The sequence below is a fragment of the Zonotrichia leucophrys genome, chromosome Z (assembly GCF_028769735.1).
Source record: "Zonotrichia leucophrys gambelii isolate GWCS_2022_RI chromosome Z, RI_Zleu_2.0, whole genome shotgun sequence".
NCBI lineage: Eukaryota > Metazoa > Chordata > Aves > Passeriformes > Passerellidae > Zonotrichia > Zonotrichia leucophrys.
The window spans coordinates 11,488,237-11,506,684 of NC_088200.1; the positions used below are offsets into that span (position 1 = coordinate 11,488,237).

At 36.8% G+C, this 18,448-nt stretch overlaps 1 protein-coding gene across 1 annotated transcript in view; it reads right to left on the reverse strand.

Annotated features, from left to right (window-relative positions):
• Window positions 1–2,544: 2,544 nt before the first annotated feature.
• The window catches only part of RANBP3L (RAN binding protein 3 like), a 32,526-nt gene continuing 16,622 nt past the window's right edge, over window positions 2,545–18,448 (reverse strand). Inside the window, exons 9-15 of the mRNA XM_064736567.1 lie at window positions 15,357–15,477; window positions 13,860–13,959; window positions 12,667–12,797; window positions 11,524–11,644; window positions 10,822–10,964; window positions 9,232–9,424; window positions 2,545–5,022 (exon numbers count right to left, since the gene is read on the reverse strand). Of these exons, the coding sequence (XP_064592637.1) occupies window positions 4,979–5,022; window positions 9,232–9,424; window positions 10,822–10,964; window positions 11,524–11,644; window positions 12,667–12,797; window positions 13,860–13,959; window positions 15,357–15,477 (853 nt within the window). The 3' untranslated portion in view covers window positions 2,545–4,978. The remainder of the gene's footprint in view (window positions 5,023–9,231; window positions 9,425–10,821; window positions 10,965–11,523; window positions 11,645–12,666; window positions 12,798–13,859; window positions 13,960–15,356; window positions 15,478–18,448) is intronic.

Consider the following 18,448-nt stretch of genomic DNA (forward strand, 5'->3'; position numbering starts at 1 on the left):
CCTTTACCTATTTTGAGATATGTTCAGTTTGTGACATATCACATGTCTCTTCATGCTTCATTTTCAATAACTTTAAAACAATATACCCAGTAGATTAGGGGACAGATTAATTCAAAGTTAAACAAATAAATATAGGAATTTAAACGTGGTATCCTTGTAGGACACAAATGTGGACTAGGAGTGACTTTCTACTGTAACAACTTTCTGAACCCCTTGCTGACCAAAACCAAGTTTGCTTTGGGCATAGAGTGTTTAAAAATTCTTCATGGAAACAGATGCCTCAATATTGCCTGAAGTTAAAAAATGCTTCAGAAAAATGCCCATTTTAGACACCAAGGAGTTGTAATACATGATGTAAATTTCAAGACACAAATCCATAAAAAACCAGACAGCTCTATATGCTTCAAGTTATACTGTGAACTTTAAAAAATACCTATGTAATACACAAAATATTCTGTGTAACAAAGTAACTGGAAAAATTTCCACATAAACAATAAATTACTCCCTAAGCTATTTCACTAGCTGTAAAACTGGCAATGCACAACTGTGCCAGCCGTTTTATATAAGATAATCTCCATATATAGCTTATTGCCTCCCAAAAGAATGTATATGTTGGTTGTAGTGCAGTTACAATCTGGGACAACTATTCATTTCTACTCTTTCTTGAAGTCTTTGAATAATGCCTTCTTGTGATAGTTTAATTAATAATTAGTATATCATTAACTTACCCAATTATTTGCATTGTCTCAACTTACTCTATGTGACCCTCAGTGCTACTGGTAACAGAAATTGCTTGTGGTTTGTTTATGTTTAAAATGGTGATGCTGTCAGCGTGAGGTGCATGCACAGGGGACGAGGTAAACACACCATCACTGTAACATTTCATAAATCCAAGTCCTCGGATTTTGAGAGCAGCTGACCGCAGCTGTTAATTCTGGTAATCCAGAGGAAAACTCCAGACTGACACTTAGAGACCGTCACTCAGGCAACACATCAGGGTCCTACCAGGCACATCAAAGAAGGTGTTAGCAAGTGAAGTCTGATGGAATTTCTGATCCCAGATCCTCTCCGTGTGCTTGCACTTTGCTTGCAACATGTGTACCCTCATCAGTGATTGCATAGTTGAGTCGTGTAATTTAGTCATGTAATTTGCTTCAGAAATTCCAAATTACAAAATCAAGGAAGAAGCTTAAGGAAAAGCATAGTAAGTGTAGCTATTCTTATAAATGCAAATTACTGATTTTTTTTACACAAAAAAAAAAAAAAAAGAGGAGCAAGCTTTCTTGTCCACACTTCCATTAGAACATATTTTAATTATCAGAGATTTATTTTTCTACTTTTCTTCCCACTCTTTACTTAACTTTTAGTTTACAAAGCAAACTACACCATCCCTCAAGAGGTCTAATACAATTGACTTCAACATTTCAGAAGCAATTTGAATATGCTCAAACAGCTGTAGACACTTTATTTTGTATGAATAATTTTAGTGTTTGAGAAACACAAACTGTTCTGATTTGAAGTCCACTTTTTAGACAGGTAACTGCTGTAGAATGGGCTGTGCATGCTTTTTCTAAGTTTTCCTGCCAGCATAGCCCCGTGGTAAGGCCTCTGAAACCCATCTAAGGGAAATGAAGATGCTCTTTCCCTCCCTGTCCATGTCATACTGGCTGTCACTAGCAGTGAAAGCAGATGTGCTAGAAGTTTTTCCTGTATTTATTTATTCAATAGAGATATTACCTAACCCTTAACTTCATACACTCTGCCAAAACTATTTCAGAGGTCACTAAAAAGCATGACATAAAAACCTGAGGAACAGGACAAGATTTATGAAGAGATACAAATGCCTCCAGAATGTAAAGTAGGACATTCAGTTTGTCCCATCCAAGTGGATTCTGCTAGAACTTCCTAATCTTAGTAGAATATATTATTATGAACTGTTAGTTTTCCCTCCTTGGGAAAATTACTGCTGTATGAATATATAAGATCTTCCACCACTACATCCCTTATGTATATAAATTAGTCACTGGGGTTTCTCATAAATAGATTTTTTATCTGGAAAAAAAATCATGTCTAGTTTCACATGGGCTCATACGGGTTTCATACTGAATCACCTCTCTTCAGGCCACAAGGACCCATGCTTCCATGCTCTGCTTCTCCTCCCTCCCAGAAAGTGCTGCAGCTTGTACAGAAGCAGAAAAACACCACTTAGGCCCACCAGCACCACAGAAAATACCAATCTTACCCTGAAAACTTTTCCTCAAAGGATGCTTTTCTCTGATTTCTGTCATTCAGCAACTGCTAATTTTCATGAAGAATTAAAATTGTCTTAGAGCATTCTAACTCCTGTGCAATCCTTTGAAACTGAACAGTGGACTCAGTGTGGGTCTGACAGATAGGTGGATGGCATGCACAACCATTTACATATTCTTTCCTTAGGAAAGCAGGCTTGAGATTCTGCAGCATGGTACTCTTAATTAATGGAAGCTCTAACTGGGACGCAAAATAAGACTCCTAGTTACACAGAAATTTAAGTTGTAAGGAAATTGTTTATTATTGAGGTGCCGAAATTGCTCTCCAGGTGTCATAAAATGACAAACTACATTTTAAAAGCAATTTAATACATTACATAATGGTGTACCTTCAGGCTTGAGGAACAGTGAACTTTAGTGCCATGAAACTAAACAGAACACATAATTAGGTTTTAAAGAGCAAAAATTTTGTCCTCTATTACCAAAGTATCCAATGTCTTTAAAATAAACATCTCTTCTCCTCCTTAGCTTTTGGGAGATGAAGCTTCATGTTTGTGTGTGTGCACATGAGTGTATGTGTTTATATGTATACTTGTGTATACATTAAGGATCTTGGGAAGAGGCAGATCAAAATAGCTTTTATTTATAAACCTTTTTCTGTATGCTTTGGGAGCAAATTACAAAGTTTAAGTCCTGTGTCTGAAAAAGTTCTGTTGTCCCTGCCCTGGAAACCTCCCTCATTTACCAAGGATTTTACAGCTGTAGTAGAATTTAGAGGGGTATTGTGTCACTGAGGTGCTTAAATCCTGTTCCACAGACAGCTTTGATTATCAGGACAGACTTTGAAATCAAACTCTGCATTCAGCGCATAGCCAGCTGAACTCCAGGGCAAACATATTACCATGACCTGTTGCTAAATACATAGGGCTGCTGTGTTTTACAACTGCCTGAGTTTTTATAGCATGGAGCTTTGTCCCTGAGGATGAGTTGCAGCAATGAAATATGAAGGTCAGTGATGTAAATATTGTTGTGGTCAGGAGCGAGGCTGATAACAAAGGACACAATGTACAGCTCATTATGGAAACAATATTTTTGTTATTGGCAGACTGGAATCAAAGAGAATCCCCATGCTTCACTGTTTGACACAGGTGCTCTGCTGGGAAGCAGTTCCTTTTTCCTGAAGGCAGAAATCAAGTTCCACTTAAATTTACTGTCATCCAAATGCTAAATCAATGTCAGACAAGTGCTAATTTTGGTGGGCCATTACATTCAGTGTAATCCGTACAACTATTTCCGCTTCATCTGGATACTAATCTTGGCAGTGCACTGAGAATTCAGGAAGAAACTAGTATTGTTCCAACTTCATACCATGTTCAAATGAGAAAACTAAATTGTAACTTGACTTATCAGGTATGTTGCAGCTTTTTAGATTGAGAAATCATTACAATTATCCTAATTAAAAGGACATGAGATATTTCAGAACATTGTTTCAGCTCTGAGGATGACAAACAATGTGCAGGACATCAGGGAAGTGGCAGTGGAGAGATTGCAGACAAATTCTGATTTTGACGGAATGAAAACATGGAACATAAGTAGTGCATCTTATTTTGCATGGGCTTATGGATGACCCTGCAAGTCTTGATTCACAGGTGAATTGGAGGTTTTTCCTCACAAAAATGTTTATGTAGAAGGCATTAATTTTTGGAATGACTTCTACAGAGCAACTGTGTCTTGGCCACTGTTGGAATTATTGTGCACATGAGAATGTGTAACATACTTATGAATGATACTGTTAGGAATAGCAACAGCTAAAGCAGAAATAATCTCAGATAATCTCACACATTTAATGTAGATATCCTGTTGTACTGTGCATGCATTTATTTGTGTATATCAAATGGACAATTAATATACACAAGTGCAGGTGTTTGTTTTGTTCAGCTAGAAAGGTATTCATGAGCAAGCAGATACACTTTAAATTTTAAAGCTGATATAGCCTTTAGAACAGGCTTTTACTTCTTCATGGTGAATTCTTTTGGTGCATACAGCTGAAAGATGCAGATCATGGTTCTTTTCCCTTAAACAAAATTCTGCAGCAAGTGTACCACTCCAGATATTTTCAAAATAAACATTAAATATAACCCCTTGTATAAGGGGTGTTTCTATAGGGGCTAGTTTCTATAGGCCTTGGTCATACTAAACTGCCACCCTAGGTTTTGCTTGCATGTATTTACAAACAGGATGCTGAATGTTACTACACAATTTTAAATAAATGTTTTCAGTGAAGCAAAATTTAAAGCTTTCCAAATGTATCTTTTAAATAATAGATTAAAAGTAACAAATATCTGTTCACATATATTATTAGTTCATGTTTATGTGGTATTACCCATCAATATGATGAACAAGTACATATTCCCTATAAAATTCCTCACTCTAATAATGTATCTAAATATATTTAATTCTAAAATTGAAAGACTTTGTAACAGTTCTTGACTATTGGAAGCCATGGTGTTATTCACAGCTCAGTGCAAAGCAGGCTGCCTGGAATCCTCAATAGTGCATCTGAAGTTCTTTCTCAATGAATTAAACTTAAGCTGTCTCTAAAATTAATCTCTACTTAAAAGTAATAAAGTAATATGCATCTCATTTCCTCCCTCCAGGGGCTGATGAGTCAGCTTAGACATTTTGGGAAGATGAGTTCCCAGCTGAGCTGTTGTAACTTCTGGCAGATATCATGAGCAGACAACAGACTGCCTGCGGTTCCATCTCGAATGATCTGGAAAAGAATTTATTGAAAAAATTTTGCTTATTTGAGCATATTCATGTTTTGAAACAATCCAGCATTTCATAATACCAAAGCAGTAGGTTAAAGTTTGGATATGATCAGTTCCTGGTTTAGGTAAATAGGTAACTAGATAACAGAGGATAATTCACAAATATTTGAGCATGTGAATCATGAATGAAGCCTATGACCCTCCAAGTCAATAAAGACAAGCACAAAAAACACCAAGGAATCTGATATCTAGGTAGGGCAATGTACCCAGGATGCAAATTATCTCACTCTGTGGAGGGCACTCTGCTTTAAGACTTCATTACAGATGCTCAGAAAACTGTGAGAAATCCATCATACCTTCAAACAGCTCATTGGTTATGAGAAAGTGGTTTTGGTGCATAATCTCTGTGACTTTGACTCATCTGCAGAAAGTAGGTAGAACTGACTAATAATGTCAGACACATAATACCACTTCACAGTATCTGCTTAAAAATTGCTACTACCATCTGGCCACCCCTAAATACTTACCAAGAGTTTAAAATCTTTTACAAGTGAAATGAAACCTTGTGTTTGTCAGAATATTAAAACTGATCTTCCCCCTTCTCTTTCCTGATATGGGAGCATTTATGGGATATGGGAGTGTCTTTTTTCTCTGCTTTAGATATTACTGGTGCCTGCTGAAAAGAATAGAGAAACTCCAACAAAGAAGTTAATTCTTAACTTTTCCTTTTTCCTCAGTTTTAATCACCATTAGGTATGTGTGTGTTAGCTTTATAGTTTGGAATCCTTAACAACTGAGAAGAATTTAAAGTAAATTGACAAGAAATGCCAAACAAAGCAGTTTTTCACGAGTTACTGTGGTGTTGCTGAAGAGCCAGTTCCTTAAAAAAGTTTAAAAGTACTTTACTGCAAAATAGAAAGAAAGCTCTTGCGACATTTTAAATCATGATAAACTGCAGCATAAGAGAGACTCCTCATGAAACTGAGATGGAAGTACATGTAGGGTGGACCAGAAAGGGTCCCTAAAACATTCTTCAGTTCTGCAAATGCATGTGCTTTTCTGCATTTCTATTATTAGGATACTGTCTGGCTCCTGGACCAACACACTGCTGGTGTTTGGAGACTACAGGCTCTCAATACCAGTAGTCTCGAAAACCTTTGTGGATCCATTTGGGATACACTCTTATGTCTTTGCATGCTGTGATTTTTCTTGTAAGGCCTATGACTGGGTTTGGAGAGACTTCTTGGGACTTACCCAGTCCTAGATTCCAGAATCTTTGAATTCATTCTAATAGCTTCTCAGATAAAATTACAGAGACGATACCTCAGTCAAAAGAGATGATTCCTCAATCAGGATGATGTTAGGACAAGATTTCAGATCAGTGAGGTGGAGTATAAGGAGTAATGCATAACACTTTTCTTTGCCTACTGACAGTGCTGTCCTTGTACCTCCCTTGTACCTCTGAATTTGTTCAGCCAAGAAGTTTACTGTTTAGTCTAAATTCACTTCCTCAGCTCACTTTATAGGCAAAGGGAAAAGATAAATACTTTCCAAAGACTTATTGGCCCCATCCACTCTCAAAATCTATTTAAAGGTTAATTGTTCTTTTTCTCTCCACTGAGATTTACAGAGCATTTTGTTGGTAAAAATATTTAGGCTGTAACTGGTAAAATATGATCTGATAAAAATATCAGGCACAGCAAATTTCTCTTTATGGACTTTTCATAAAGTAAAGCAAATCAACTAGGAATTTTAAATAATATTGGAATAAATGTCTATACTGAACTCATGAAATCATACAAAAATCTCTACTACCTTATACATTGTCTGTATATGGCATTAACATACTGTAGATTAAGAATTTTCTGTAAGGAATGCCTACAACAGTCTTGCAAATATTCAGAATCACTTAAACATCACTTACTAAGTATATCATATTTGCTTTCTTCTTCAGTCTCAAGCACTAAAGACAATCATTATGAAGATACTATGAAGATAATAAAGATCTAATTTTTGATGTCTTTTACAGTGTCATGAAATACATCATCTAGGCAACTGCATGAGTTCATTTTAACAAGAAGGAAATTGCTATATTAAGAAAAGAAAACCACGGGGGCGGGGGGGTGGTGAGAAAAACAAATAGAATGGAATGACATAAAATGCAGGCATATTTTGTAAATTCTCATATCTCTTGTAAAGAAACAGTTCCTGAGGACTTAGGCTTCTTAACATTTATATTTTCTTAAGGAGAGGTAATCTCCGAGACTGAGTTACATCAGTATGAAGATTACTTATTTACATACACCCTTCAATGAAAATGAAAGAATGAAAATAAAAATGTTAAAACTAATGCTCTTAAAAAAAACACGATCTGTTCTCTTGTATCTAAATGGACATTTGTATGCAGATATTTAAAACTGACCTCTTCCTGTCCAAAACCCATAAGGCCTATTATTCTTCCATTTTAGTAAAAGGGAGCTCCAGGGACAGTCACGAGTGAGATTGAATGTCTGAAGGTGGAGAGTGACTTGGATACCAGTAACTGAAATCTGTGCAAATTAAAACCCTGTGGCTCTGAGAAGAGACTAAAATAAGCAGAAGAGCTAGAAGCCATTTTAAAAAGTGCTTGAAAAGGGATTGTTAAAACTGTTGTTACAAACTGGAATAAATGAGGCACAGATGCTTAGACTGAAAGGACAAAAAAAAACCCAACACCTCACACATTTCAGAATATCTTTGGTGGCTGCGATCTGAATATTTGTATCAGAAGTTTCTGCAAATCAAAATAAATATATAACTCATATATCTGTTTGGTATTGCCTTCTATCAGGAGGATAACCAAGATGGTGAAGGGCGTTTAGGGAAGCTGCATGAGGTGCAGCTGAGGTCACTTGGCTTGTTGTCCCTGGAGAAGAAGAGACTGAGGGGACACCTCACAGGGGTCTTCAGCTTCCTCATGAGGGGAAGAGGAGGAGCAGAAACTGATCTTTTCTCTGTGGTGACCAGTGACAGCACCCAAGAGAATGGGCTGAAGTTGTTTCAGGGGAGATTTAGGCTGGATATTGGGAAAAGGTTCTTCCCCAGAGGGTGGTTGGGCGCTGGAACAGCTCCCCAGGGCAGTGCTCACAGCATTATCCAGCTCAAGAAGCATTTGGATAATGCTCTCAGACACATGGTGTGACTCTGGGGGTGTGCTGTGCAGGGCCAGGAGCTGGACTTAATGATCCTTAAGGGTCCATTCCAGTTCAGAATATTCTATGATTCAATGATAAAGGGGAATTGTTTTCCCTTAGGAGAACAGTACTTTAGCTGCTACTGTTCATTTCTTGATTCTTCATGAAGAGTTGTTGAAAGGAATGTTTATAATATAAGGAAGTATGTTACCTAGTTGCAGAGGGAAACAAATCCTGTGAGCAACAACTCACAGTTGCCTGATGTAGTCCATCTGTTGAAAAATCACACCTAATTAGAAGCTCCTGTATCCCCTGTGGCAGTTTGGCAAGAGCAGTGAATTTGCTCCAGAAATATGACTTGTCTTTTGCTGAGATAGAAGAGCTTTTGGATCTAACAGCTCTTTCTGCCTTACTGTCTGCAAATGTGACTGTATCCCTGTTGTGAGTTGCATTAAAAGAAGTGTTAAGGCATTAATATCCTATTTTAGTGGCATTTTTCTCTCTGAGAAATCTACATTTTTGCTATGAAGAATGCTGGCAGAACTGGTGTGTAAATGTTGTCGTGCAGATTTCCTAGTTGAGCTAGTTGTTACAATCAAGGAACATGTTTTAAATAAAGTTAACCATGACATAATAAATATCTTCATAAAGATGTGCTGCAGGCTTTTAGTAACAAGCTAGTCACTGATGTGAATGGACTCATTCTTCACTTACTCAAGGTAAAATCAGTATCTCAACATCCATAGTAATTTCTACTGAAATATACTGAAAAAGCATATAGATAATGATTGATAATATAAAATTTCTTTTATCAAGAGTATTCCATGGCTATAAATATGTGTTGATGCTTTAGCTGGGAAAATCTTACATTTTAACAGTAAAAAATCAAAATACTAAAAGGAATTACCTGACTTCTACTTGAAAAAGGGATATCTGTATCAGATAAAAGTTATAGTCAACATAAAAAAGGTCCGATTTTCATTACTTTAAGCAAATGCCCCGAAAGGATTACACATTTCCAGCAAAACCTCCACTTACCAGATCCAGTGCTGCTCACTTGACTTAGTTCTTCATCATCTTCATCATCACTATCACAGTTTAATGGCTGAAAAGCTGTTTCTGACTCTGTGTCTCCTTGATGAGCATCTGGCTTTTGCTCAGCAAAGCTTCGCAAGGCCACAAGGCGATGGTGTATTGCTGCATAAAGGTGTTCTGTGTCTTTTGAGCTTGCCTGCAGAACATAAAATGTATACAATGCAAAACAACTGAGAAAAATCTCTATTTTAAAACATTCATTTAAAAGTATTGAAAGAGTTGTACTTTGTCCTTTCTAATCAAAACAATCAGCTTAAGATCCACACTTAATAATTAACATCCAAATATTAAATACAAATAATGTGAAGTTCTTTTATGTGGTCTGAGCTTTATATGCAGCTGTTGATTATTTTCTCTATAGTTACAAGAAACATAAGCTTAAAAATTACTTTCCCTGGAGAACAGATCAGTTTTTATGGAGTATTTGATATTTAGATGATTCTTGGGCTTGGTTCTAGAAGTAGGAAAGCTCTGACATACAGTCTTCAGGTGGATACTGTAGGGATGGATAACAAGCCTCTTCAATATCTGTAGAAGCAGGTTCCTGCAACCCGTGCCACACCCATACAGCTCTCATTTATTGTGACTTCCTCATAGATGTCTATTTTTACTGCCCAGTAGTGCCAATACAAATTTACGGAATGCAAGTTTCTCTATGAAAACAGTGCAGTACTGTTTCACTCTCTATGAAAACAGTGCAGTACACTTGGAAATCAGGACATTTGTAATTCTCACAAGCAGACCAGCAGTCCAGCACAGCCATAGTCAATGTTAAGTCCTAAGTCAATCCCTGTTAAGAAGTGACAGATTTACAGTACTTGCATATACAATGCATGGTGCTTTGCTTGTGTATGATATGTCACACTTCCTGGAAATGATGATTTATTTGTCTTTCCCAGCAAGCTGAATCCTTCCTAGAAAGATCTGCTGGGGAAACCATAAACATCCTTAGACTCATGTGGATGTTCTCACTTTCCAACTAGGGACATATGGGCTATCTATTTGCAAATAAGTCCAGCACATTTCCTTCTCCAATTTAGCCCTTGCTGGATAAAATCAGGGTTCCCAGGACATCCTTGGGTCTTACACATGGTGATATTGGAACTCTGTATTCTTCTCAACTGAGAAATGGAGGTCCTGCCTTGGTTGGATTTATTGCAAGTGCTATGTTGAGAACTATGGCAGAAAGCTGCTGCCTTTTACCAGAGTAATTTACAAAATGTTAACTACTTGCGAAGAAATTGTAAGTGTATTGCTTTCATTAAAGAAGAGCCATTTCTGCACATTATTGGAATGATATCCATTCCATTGGTGGTAGGTGAACCAGAATCTGGGAACGTCTGTCTTAAGGCCAGATTATATCATCACACCTGTTTTTTTATTCTAATGCATTCCATAATAAAAGCCATGTAACATCTAAGCTGAGCACAGTTTGATAGAGCATGAAGGCCATTTGCTAAAACCAACCTTCAACAGCCCTTCAGAATTCTACATGAAGTGGGGTTTTGGGTGCAGCTGTTGTCTCCTACTCACCTGAGTTAGAAATACTTGAACAGAATGGTCCTCTTGATCTGTGGCAGTGAAGCACAGGCTCTTTCTGTTTGCTCTTTTTATAACCATTTGTTCCCACAGTTGGGTGTTGAGAATCAGTCTCAAGCTACCTTGATTTCGCATAACTAAAATAAGAAGGTTAATATGATAAGATACACTGCAGCTGTTTTTTCCAGCACTTGTATACAACTAATATTTTCAAAAATTATTCTTTATGATTTGGTATAAAATCCTGATATAGTGAGATTTTTACTTTTTTAGTATCCAAATATAGTAGTTTGTTTCAATATGTCTGGCACACAAAGGAAGTAATCTGCTGAAACTGTGCAATACAGTACAAAACAGTGACAGCACATTTAAAAAAACATTCCAGAAGAGTCTTGAAACAGTGCTGCTGAAAAAGCAGAACCAACAAAGAGCAAACTGTTAGCCTGGTGACTGGGCTGAAGACACAGTACATCAGAGAAGTACACAGAGAAGTACCTCAGAGAACCTAACAATGTACGTGAGCCCAGTTCCTCAGTCTGGAACACACAGAACTTTATCACATAAAAAGAATCTTAGCAACTTGACTTAAATACAACAATCTTCTCAGATTTAAATGTTCTGAAACAAACTCTCACCAACAATAATACAAGTTATTTGATGTTTTCTGTACGGAATATTTCTTTATTTAACTCGTACTTAGCCTTGACTGTAACATTCCATGCTTATTGCTAGAAGTGTCATTAAGCCTCAGGGATCCTCTGCCTCTTTCAGTCCAGCTTAAAGAAAGCTTATTAAATACAAAAAGCTTGCAGTTGATCTGAAAGAGAAATACATAATGAAAACTGCCAGCTAACGCTAGTTTTATTGGCTCTAAAATAACAACTTTACATTTACAACTTTATGGTTGTAAAACTTTTGATATGGCTTTTAATACATCCATGTATTACACGGCATGTGCAGAAAGGTACACAGATATATCCGTACATAGATATATAGATGTATCACCTTTACTACTTAAAATGAAGGGGCTCTTAGATCTGTGATCTCTTTTCTCACCATAGAAAACATTCAACATGAGTCCCAGTTTACTTTTTCAATTGTTTCATCTTTATTAACTCTTTGTCTGTTGAGAAAGTTGCTGAGGCCCTTCAGTTTTGCTGCTGCTGTGTTTTTAAGAGTAGCAGCAGTCTCTGATATCCACCAGCAAAGCTAAATTTGCTGCAGAAGTTGTACAACCTTAATTCCTCACTCTTCACAAATGTTATGCAACAGGATACTAGTACTGCTAGAAGAGTACTGCTCCAAAGATAGTAAAACTTTTGTGTTCTGCTAAGACAGAAAAATTAATCAAAAATAAAATAATGTTAAGATTTTTTAAATCATAATTGCTATTTTCTGAGAAAATAATATTTTGAAGCCAAAGAATAACAAGATACGCTCAGCCAGGTTGGAAAGATAATTGCTATTTTAGCTGAACTATAAAACAAATTACTTTTACAACACATTGCTTTTTTTTCCCCAAAAATTTTTTTCATAAACCCCATCTTTACTCAAATCACTTCCAGCTCTAAGGTTGTGATTACAGCTAGTATACGATGTAGATGCTTATAAAATACCACTGAAATAGGCACCTACTAAAAGAGACTACAAAATAAACAAATATAGTATGAAAAAGAACATACCAACTTACAGAAAAATGGGTTAACTGAGGCATAGCTTAAAAAAAGGCAAAAATTTAAAATATAAATTGAAGTTATTTTCAGATTGCTGCATCTGCAGTTGATCTAGATATTCTTTTCAACAACTAAACTACTCATCACGGTTTTATGAAATACACACCTGCAATACATTTTGTTCTGCTTCTTCTCCAGTTATAACTTCAACTTTATCTAACAGGATTTTCTCCACTGGCTTGGAAACACAAGCAGCTGCTGATTCAATTAGTGTTGCATTCTTCAACAAAGGTCTTTCTGTAGGAAAAAAAAAAAGAAATTCTTTCTGTACAGGGAGTATTTTGGGAATAGTTTTAGGATAACAAAACTAGTACAGGTCACACAGGAAGTGACCTCAGTAATACCTCTGGTATCTCACATTGTTTAGTGTTATTAATAAGTTTTTGGCCAAAGGAACAAACATTAGAGGAAAAGGCAGGAATACAAAATACCTCACTAAAAAGGCTTTTACAGAATTGAACAGGGCTGTTTATAGTTGCAGAGATCTGTCCCCAGGGAGAAATAGGAACAATCAGAAAGAAGGCCTAAATATTTAGAAGCTGATTTTCCAAATTAAACTCATCTGATATATTGTTATGCCAAGTATACCTATCCCAATACTCAGAATAATAATACATTTATAATGAATATTTAACAGGAACAGAGAAGGACAATATTTAAAAGGAACAACATTATTACAAAGCTCTGTATCTTCGCATAATCTATACACATGTTCTGAGGGGTTTATATTTAGAATTTTTTACTTATAAGAATGCTTACACAAATCATAGGATCTAATACATCTGTTAGTAAAGAGGAGGGCAGAATTTATCAAGAAGGCTCACAACAGGGGCCTGCTGGGGACTCCCTCACAGCCTAGGTTTACATGGCTCGCTTAGTAGAAATCTCACACCAGAGTCACAAACAAACCCTGAAATCTGTCTATGTTGAACTTTCAGTCCCACAGTTATAATCTAAAATAACAAAGTAATTGATATGAGAATTTGAAAAATGCAAGCAGCAGACAGCCTAAAATTTTAATTCAGCGATGTCCACAAGGCATTCATAAAGGTCGCTGCATTTTTCTTCAGACAATAAACAATAATCTGTAATAAATAATAATAGTCTGTAACATTTTCTTGAGTTAGTCCAGTTCACATGTCATAAAACAAACTCTGCCTGCTTTCTGAAAATAGATTTTGGCATACTCATGACTGGGTATCTTGAGAATAGTATTGACCACCACTTATGTGACATCCTCTAAAATAGAGTGAGATATAACAATAAAGCCAACTGTGCTTGTTTGCTGAGTATGCTTACTTGTTTGTGGCCTGACATGAGAAGATCCTGTGGACATGGACGTTATTTCTCCTTTGTGTAAATCAGCTTCATTGCACAGCTTGGGATGCTTCTCAGGACTCTAGAAAAACACAGGGGAAATAAGAATTCCTATTTTAAAAAATGGCTATGTTAATTTATATCAAATAGAATATTGAATAATGATGGCATGTTAGGCTGAAGGCAACCAATTTTAATAGCTTCAGAGTAAAAGTAGCCCACATGATACAATTTCAGTCTCTAGAGGAAGTAATATTACTATCATAGAATCAGTACATCTTTCTTCCTTCAAGAAGAATGACATCTTCGTATGGATCCTGGACTAGTATTTAAATCCAATGAATAATTTAGGTGTTAAGGTACTGGTTTATTTCCAGTTCAAGCCCATAAGTTCCCAGAAGAGTAGTAGAGAACGCCCAGACACCACAAACTTAACCTCAGGAGACTTAAAAATTTCTATCACCTTCAGTTTTGCAGTTAAATTTTCTTAGTCATGTCTAAATAAATGATTGTGGCTCCTGACAATGCTCAGTGTCTCAACTCATACCTTATAAAAGAATCTTAGCCAGAAGACATCCCAAACCTATGGCTGCCAAGCTTTTTGCCTGGCAGATAAGCATACAGTTTTCATCCTACTTCAACTGAAAACTGAATTTCAAATCTGTTTTCAATGGTGCAGTCCTCAGCTTCAGAACCACTTTTTTGTCCTAGAGTCCTTCAGGGCATAAGCTGCCTCACAAGCATGCACAATATGCTTTAACACGGATACTCTCTAAGGTGTCAAAGTTTTCCTTCATACTTATTTATCACAGAATCACAGGATGGTTTAGGTTGAAAGGGGCCTTAAAAATCATCTGGTTCCAGCTTCTCTGCCATGGGAAGGAACACCTTTAATTAGACCAGGTTGCTCAGAGCCCCATCCAGCTCGGCCTTGGATGGTCATCCTGGATGACCTCCAGGGATGGGGCCTCCACAGCATTTCTAGGGATTTGTTTTACAGTGGTGTCACCTCCTCAAAGAGAATAATTTCTTCCTAATAGCAAACCCAAACCTACTGTCCTTCAGTTTGAAGCTGTTTCCCCTTGTCCTGTCACGCCTGTGAACAGTCTCTTCAGCTTTCTTGTCGGCTTCCCTTCAGGAAAGGAACCCATCCAACCGCTTACAGTTACTATGGAAGTTATTTGAGCAGCAGGAACCACCACATTGTTTTATCTTATGTTGAGGGTGTTCCACTTTACATGGAAGAGATAAAAACCTCTTTTTCAAGTAAAAATCCAGGAGTGCATATTGGTAGGCATTAGTAATTAAAGAACCTGTCTAGGGTGGTGAAGATAGGAATGCCTACTCCTCCAGCAGCACATCCTTAGATATTTTCTCCTCAAGAGACATTGGAACCATAATTACTCACATCTTTAAAAGAAGGACGACCTAAAAAGAACCAATATCTGAAAAAGTAATCGCACTCTTAAGTACACTAACCTTGATAAAAGGTCTTCCAACATGTGCAGATCCAACCAAAACTCTTTCAACCATGTTTTCCCCAAACACAAAATCTGAATTGCTGCTGTTTTGTACACTTCTTTCTTTAAGCAACTGACTTCTGTGGGGACAAAATAACAGAAGAATGTGATTCACCACATTTAAAGCGCTGTAAAGATTCACCACACCTAACATTAAAGAAAAACTTTAAAGAGTAATCACCTAAGTAATCAGATAAATTCTTTAAGAGAATTTGAGAATATTCTCTATGGAAAATTTCACAAAAGGAACAGAGTATCACAGTGAATTTCATTAAGATTATTGAGGCCATTCCTTAGGACCAAAGAACAAGCAGCAAAACAGCATCCCACTTCTCCTCATGGAAGTGTCTTACTCCAGAAATTTTAATGAGTTGCTTTAGTTTCCTTTTGCTCCTCCAAAGGACTACCAACAATTAACACCTATCCTTTCAAGTTCTCCACTACTGTGCAGAATAATGTACACTTTGGTGCCTTATAGGCATTCCTTCATCATCCTCATGTTTTGGAAGTGCAGGAAGGCAATGTATTCACATACACACACAAATACTGAAAAAATGTACAGATTTGATAGCAGAATGCTTAAGATGAGGTGTGAGTAAAACAGGAGGGAAAAGTGTTCCGATTTTTCAATTACCTGTTCCAGAGATATATGTAAGATGAGAAGCAAACTCAATACTTGCAATCCTTTGGTACTGGCCAGCTATATTTTAGAGATTACATTCAAGAATATTCTATACAAGTAGAATTGTGATTGGACTTGCTAATTACATAGCAAATTTAAATTAACAGGGTTCTTTTTTTGCAAAAGTCACTAGAAAAATCCTTGTAAACTCCTTTATGTGGAAGTTGTTCCTGCTGCTGGTTTGGTTTTGGTTTTGATTTGTTTGGTTTTGTTCTTTTTATGAGAGGGTTGTACATTGTTTGTGCTTTCTGTAGAGCTTAATTCTGCACGTCTTACTGGCATAGGCAAAACCATGCAAGTTATTTTCACTTTCTGTTCCAGAAGGATGACTTGGCAGAAAGGCAGCCTGATACTGTGTCACAAGTGGTGCATTCTTCAGCACCACTCACTTCTCTTTCACAGTATTTATCACCCTCGGGAGGGCTTAACATAACATATGTCATGTACAGGATATTCCTGTTAATTAGCTGGGTTTGTTGGCAGAACTTTGATGATTTCCTCTAAAATAGTTTCTCTGTTCACAACTACAGTGCACTTAAAACCTCTTCAAGGATGAAGGGCTTACCGAGTACTACCTCTCTCCATCCTTTTTAATGAGAAAAATACTCCTTAGCATTCTTATGCTTGATGTGTTTCTAAGACAACACATTTGCTAGGAGCAAAACAGAGAAATCAGTAAATACTTGTTTTTTCAGCCTTTAAAGCTTCTATGCATGTTCTGGGCCATGAACAGGAAATCTGAAGTGTGTTAATGAGTTTTTTATTCTTAAACACATTCCTCACTAAAATTCACTGGAATGTGACCAATTTCCATACTGATTCCATTTCAACTGCTACTTCTAGGCTGTTCCAATAGCAGCTTAAGGACAGCACTGCAAAAGAGCTAAAAAAACCCCAAGAATTAGAGGCTTATTTCTAAGAAAAAATGTAGGAAATTGTTTTGATTATATTCAGAAATGTAAGAAAAATTAATCAATGCAATCAGTTCTCTTTTAAGAGAAAGTTAACTGGAAGTGCCAGCCTTAAAATGTTATTAAAACCTCAACAGCCTTATGTTGCTGTATGGCAAGAACAAAGTGTTCTTGCCAGGGATGCATTGTCAGGGATGCAAAGTGTTCTTGCCCCAGGGATAGCATTTGTCATGGAGATACAAAACACAGTCCCTGATATCAGGGAATGATCACTAACAACGAACAATTGGAGGAGAAATATGGATCAAGTACTCAGATGGGATTATGAGGGGAATGATTCAGGTACTGGCCTTCTCAGAATGTCCAAAAAGGAACTGAGTAGCTGCCAGTTCCAGTGCTGGCCTCAAACCCTTTCAGTTATATAAGCAAATCCTTGTGCAAAGTTGAGTTGCTGTGAGTGCAAGCCTGTATTTTCCCACTGTTGTATTTCTGTCACTTGTGACACAAGTTTTCCAAGCTTTTCATCAGAATCAACAAACTGGAATTTTTTTCCTTTGCAGTTTATTATTATAGTCAGCCCAGGAAATGAAATTTAGTGGTTTCATGGAACATGGACAGCTGCAGCTACTGCAGGGGGATAACAAGGTATTTTCACTCACTTCCCCACAGAATCATATAACGGATAGATGGAGATGTGGAAGAGGAGCAAAAGTGAGAGAGAGCAAAGCAATCTCTGCATTTTATTTTATAAATAAATGTCAACAGTTATGCCTTGGTTGGAAATTAAAAGCAAACCTAAAAAGTTGTTTTCTTAGCAATGAGGTCTGGCTGCAATGTTCACTTACTGTTCAGCATGTATACAGAGTTTAATAAAGTAATTTGCTTCTTATTGATGAGAAAACAGCAATGCCAGAAAGATTTTACCTAAGTATTTTACAGCATCAGTCACTTAATATGGATCAGAAGAATGGCACATCCTTCTGCAATCTCAGAATAGCAGTAGGCACCTGGTAGTATTTAAATTAGTTTTCAACTGTCAAAGGAACCAACATTTACCATGATTATGATAGAACTACTCTGTGGTGATATTCTAGAATTCATGAGGCCCAAACACCCCAAGCATGGTGTTTGTGAAAAAAAAAAAAAAAAGACAAGAGAAAGAAATACCACAAGTACCTTTAAGTTAACTTGTTGGCACTGAATCACTGTGTTGCATTTCTCTACTTCACAAGAGAAAGTCACTCACCAATCTTTTCCTAGATACTATGCAGCTGACAGAAGGTAAATAAATTTAAATTTAAAGTACCAACAGCAGCTGATTTAGCTTTTCTTACATGCATTACCATCATTCAGATTCTCCTAAAAACCCAGTGTGCTCTGTGGCTGCATGTTGTCCCCAGAGGGCATCACAACAGCATTAAATGTAATAGAAAAGGTTAGTTCTTCCAAAATCACAGC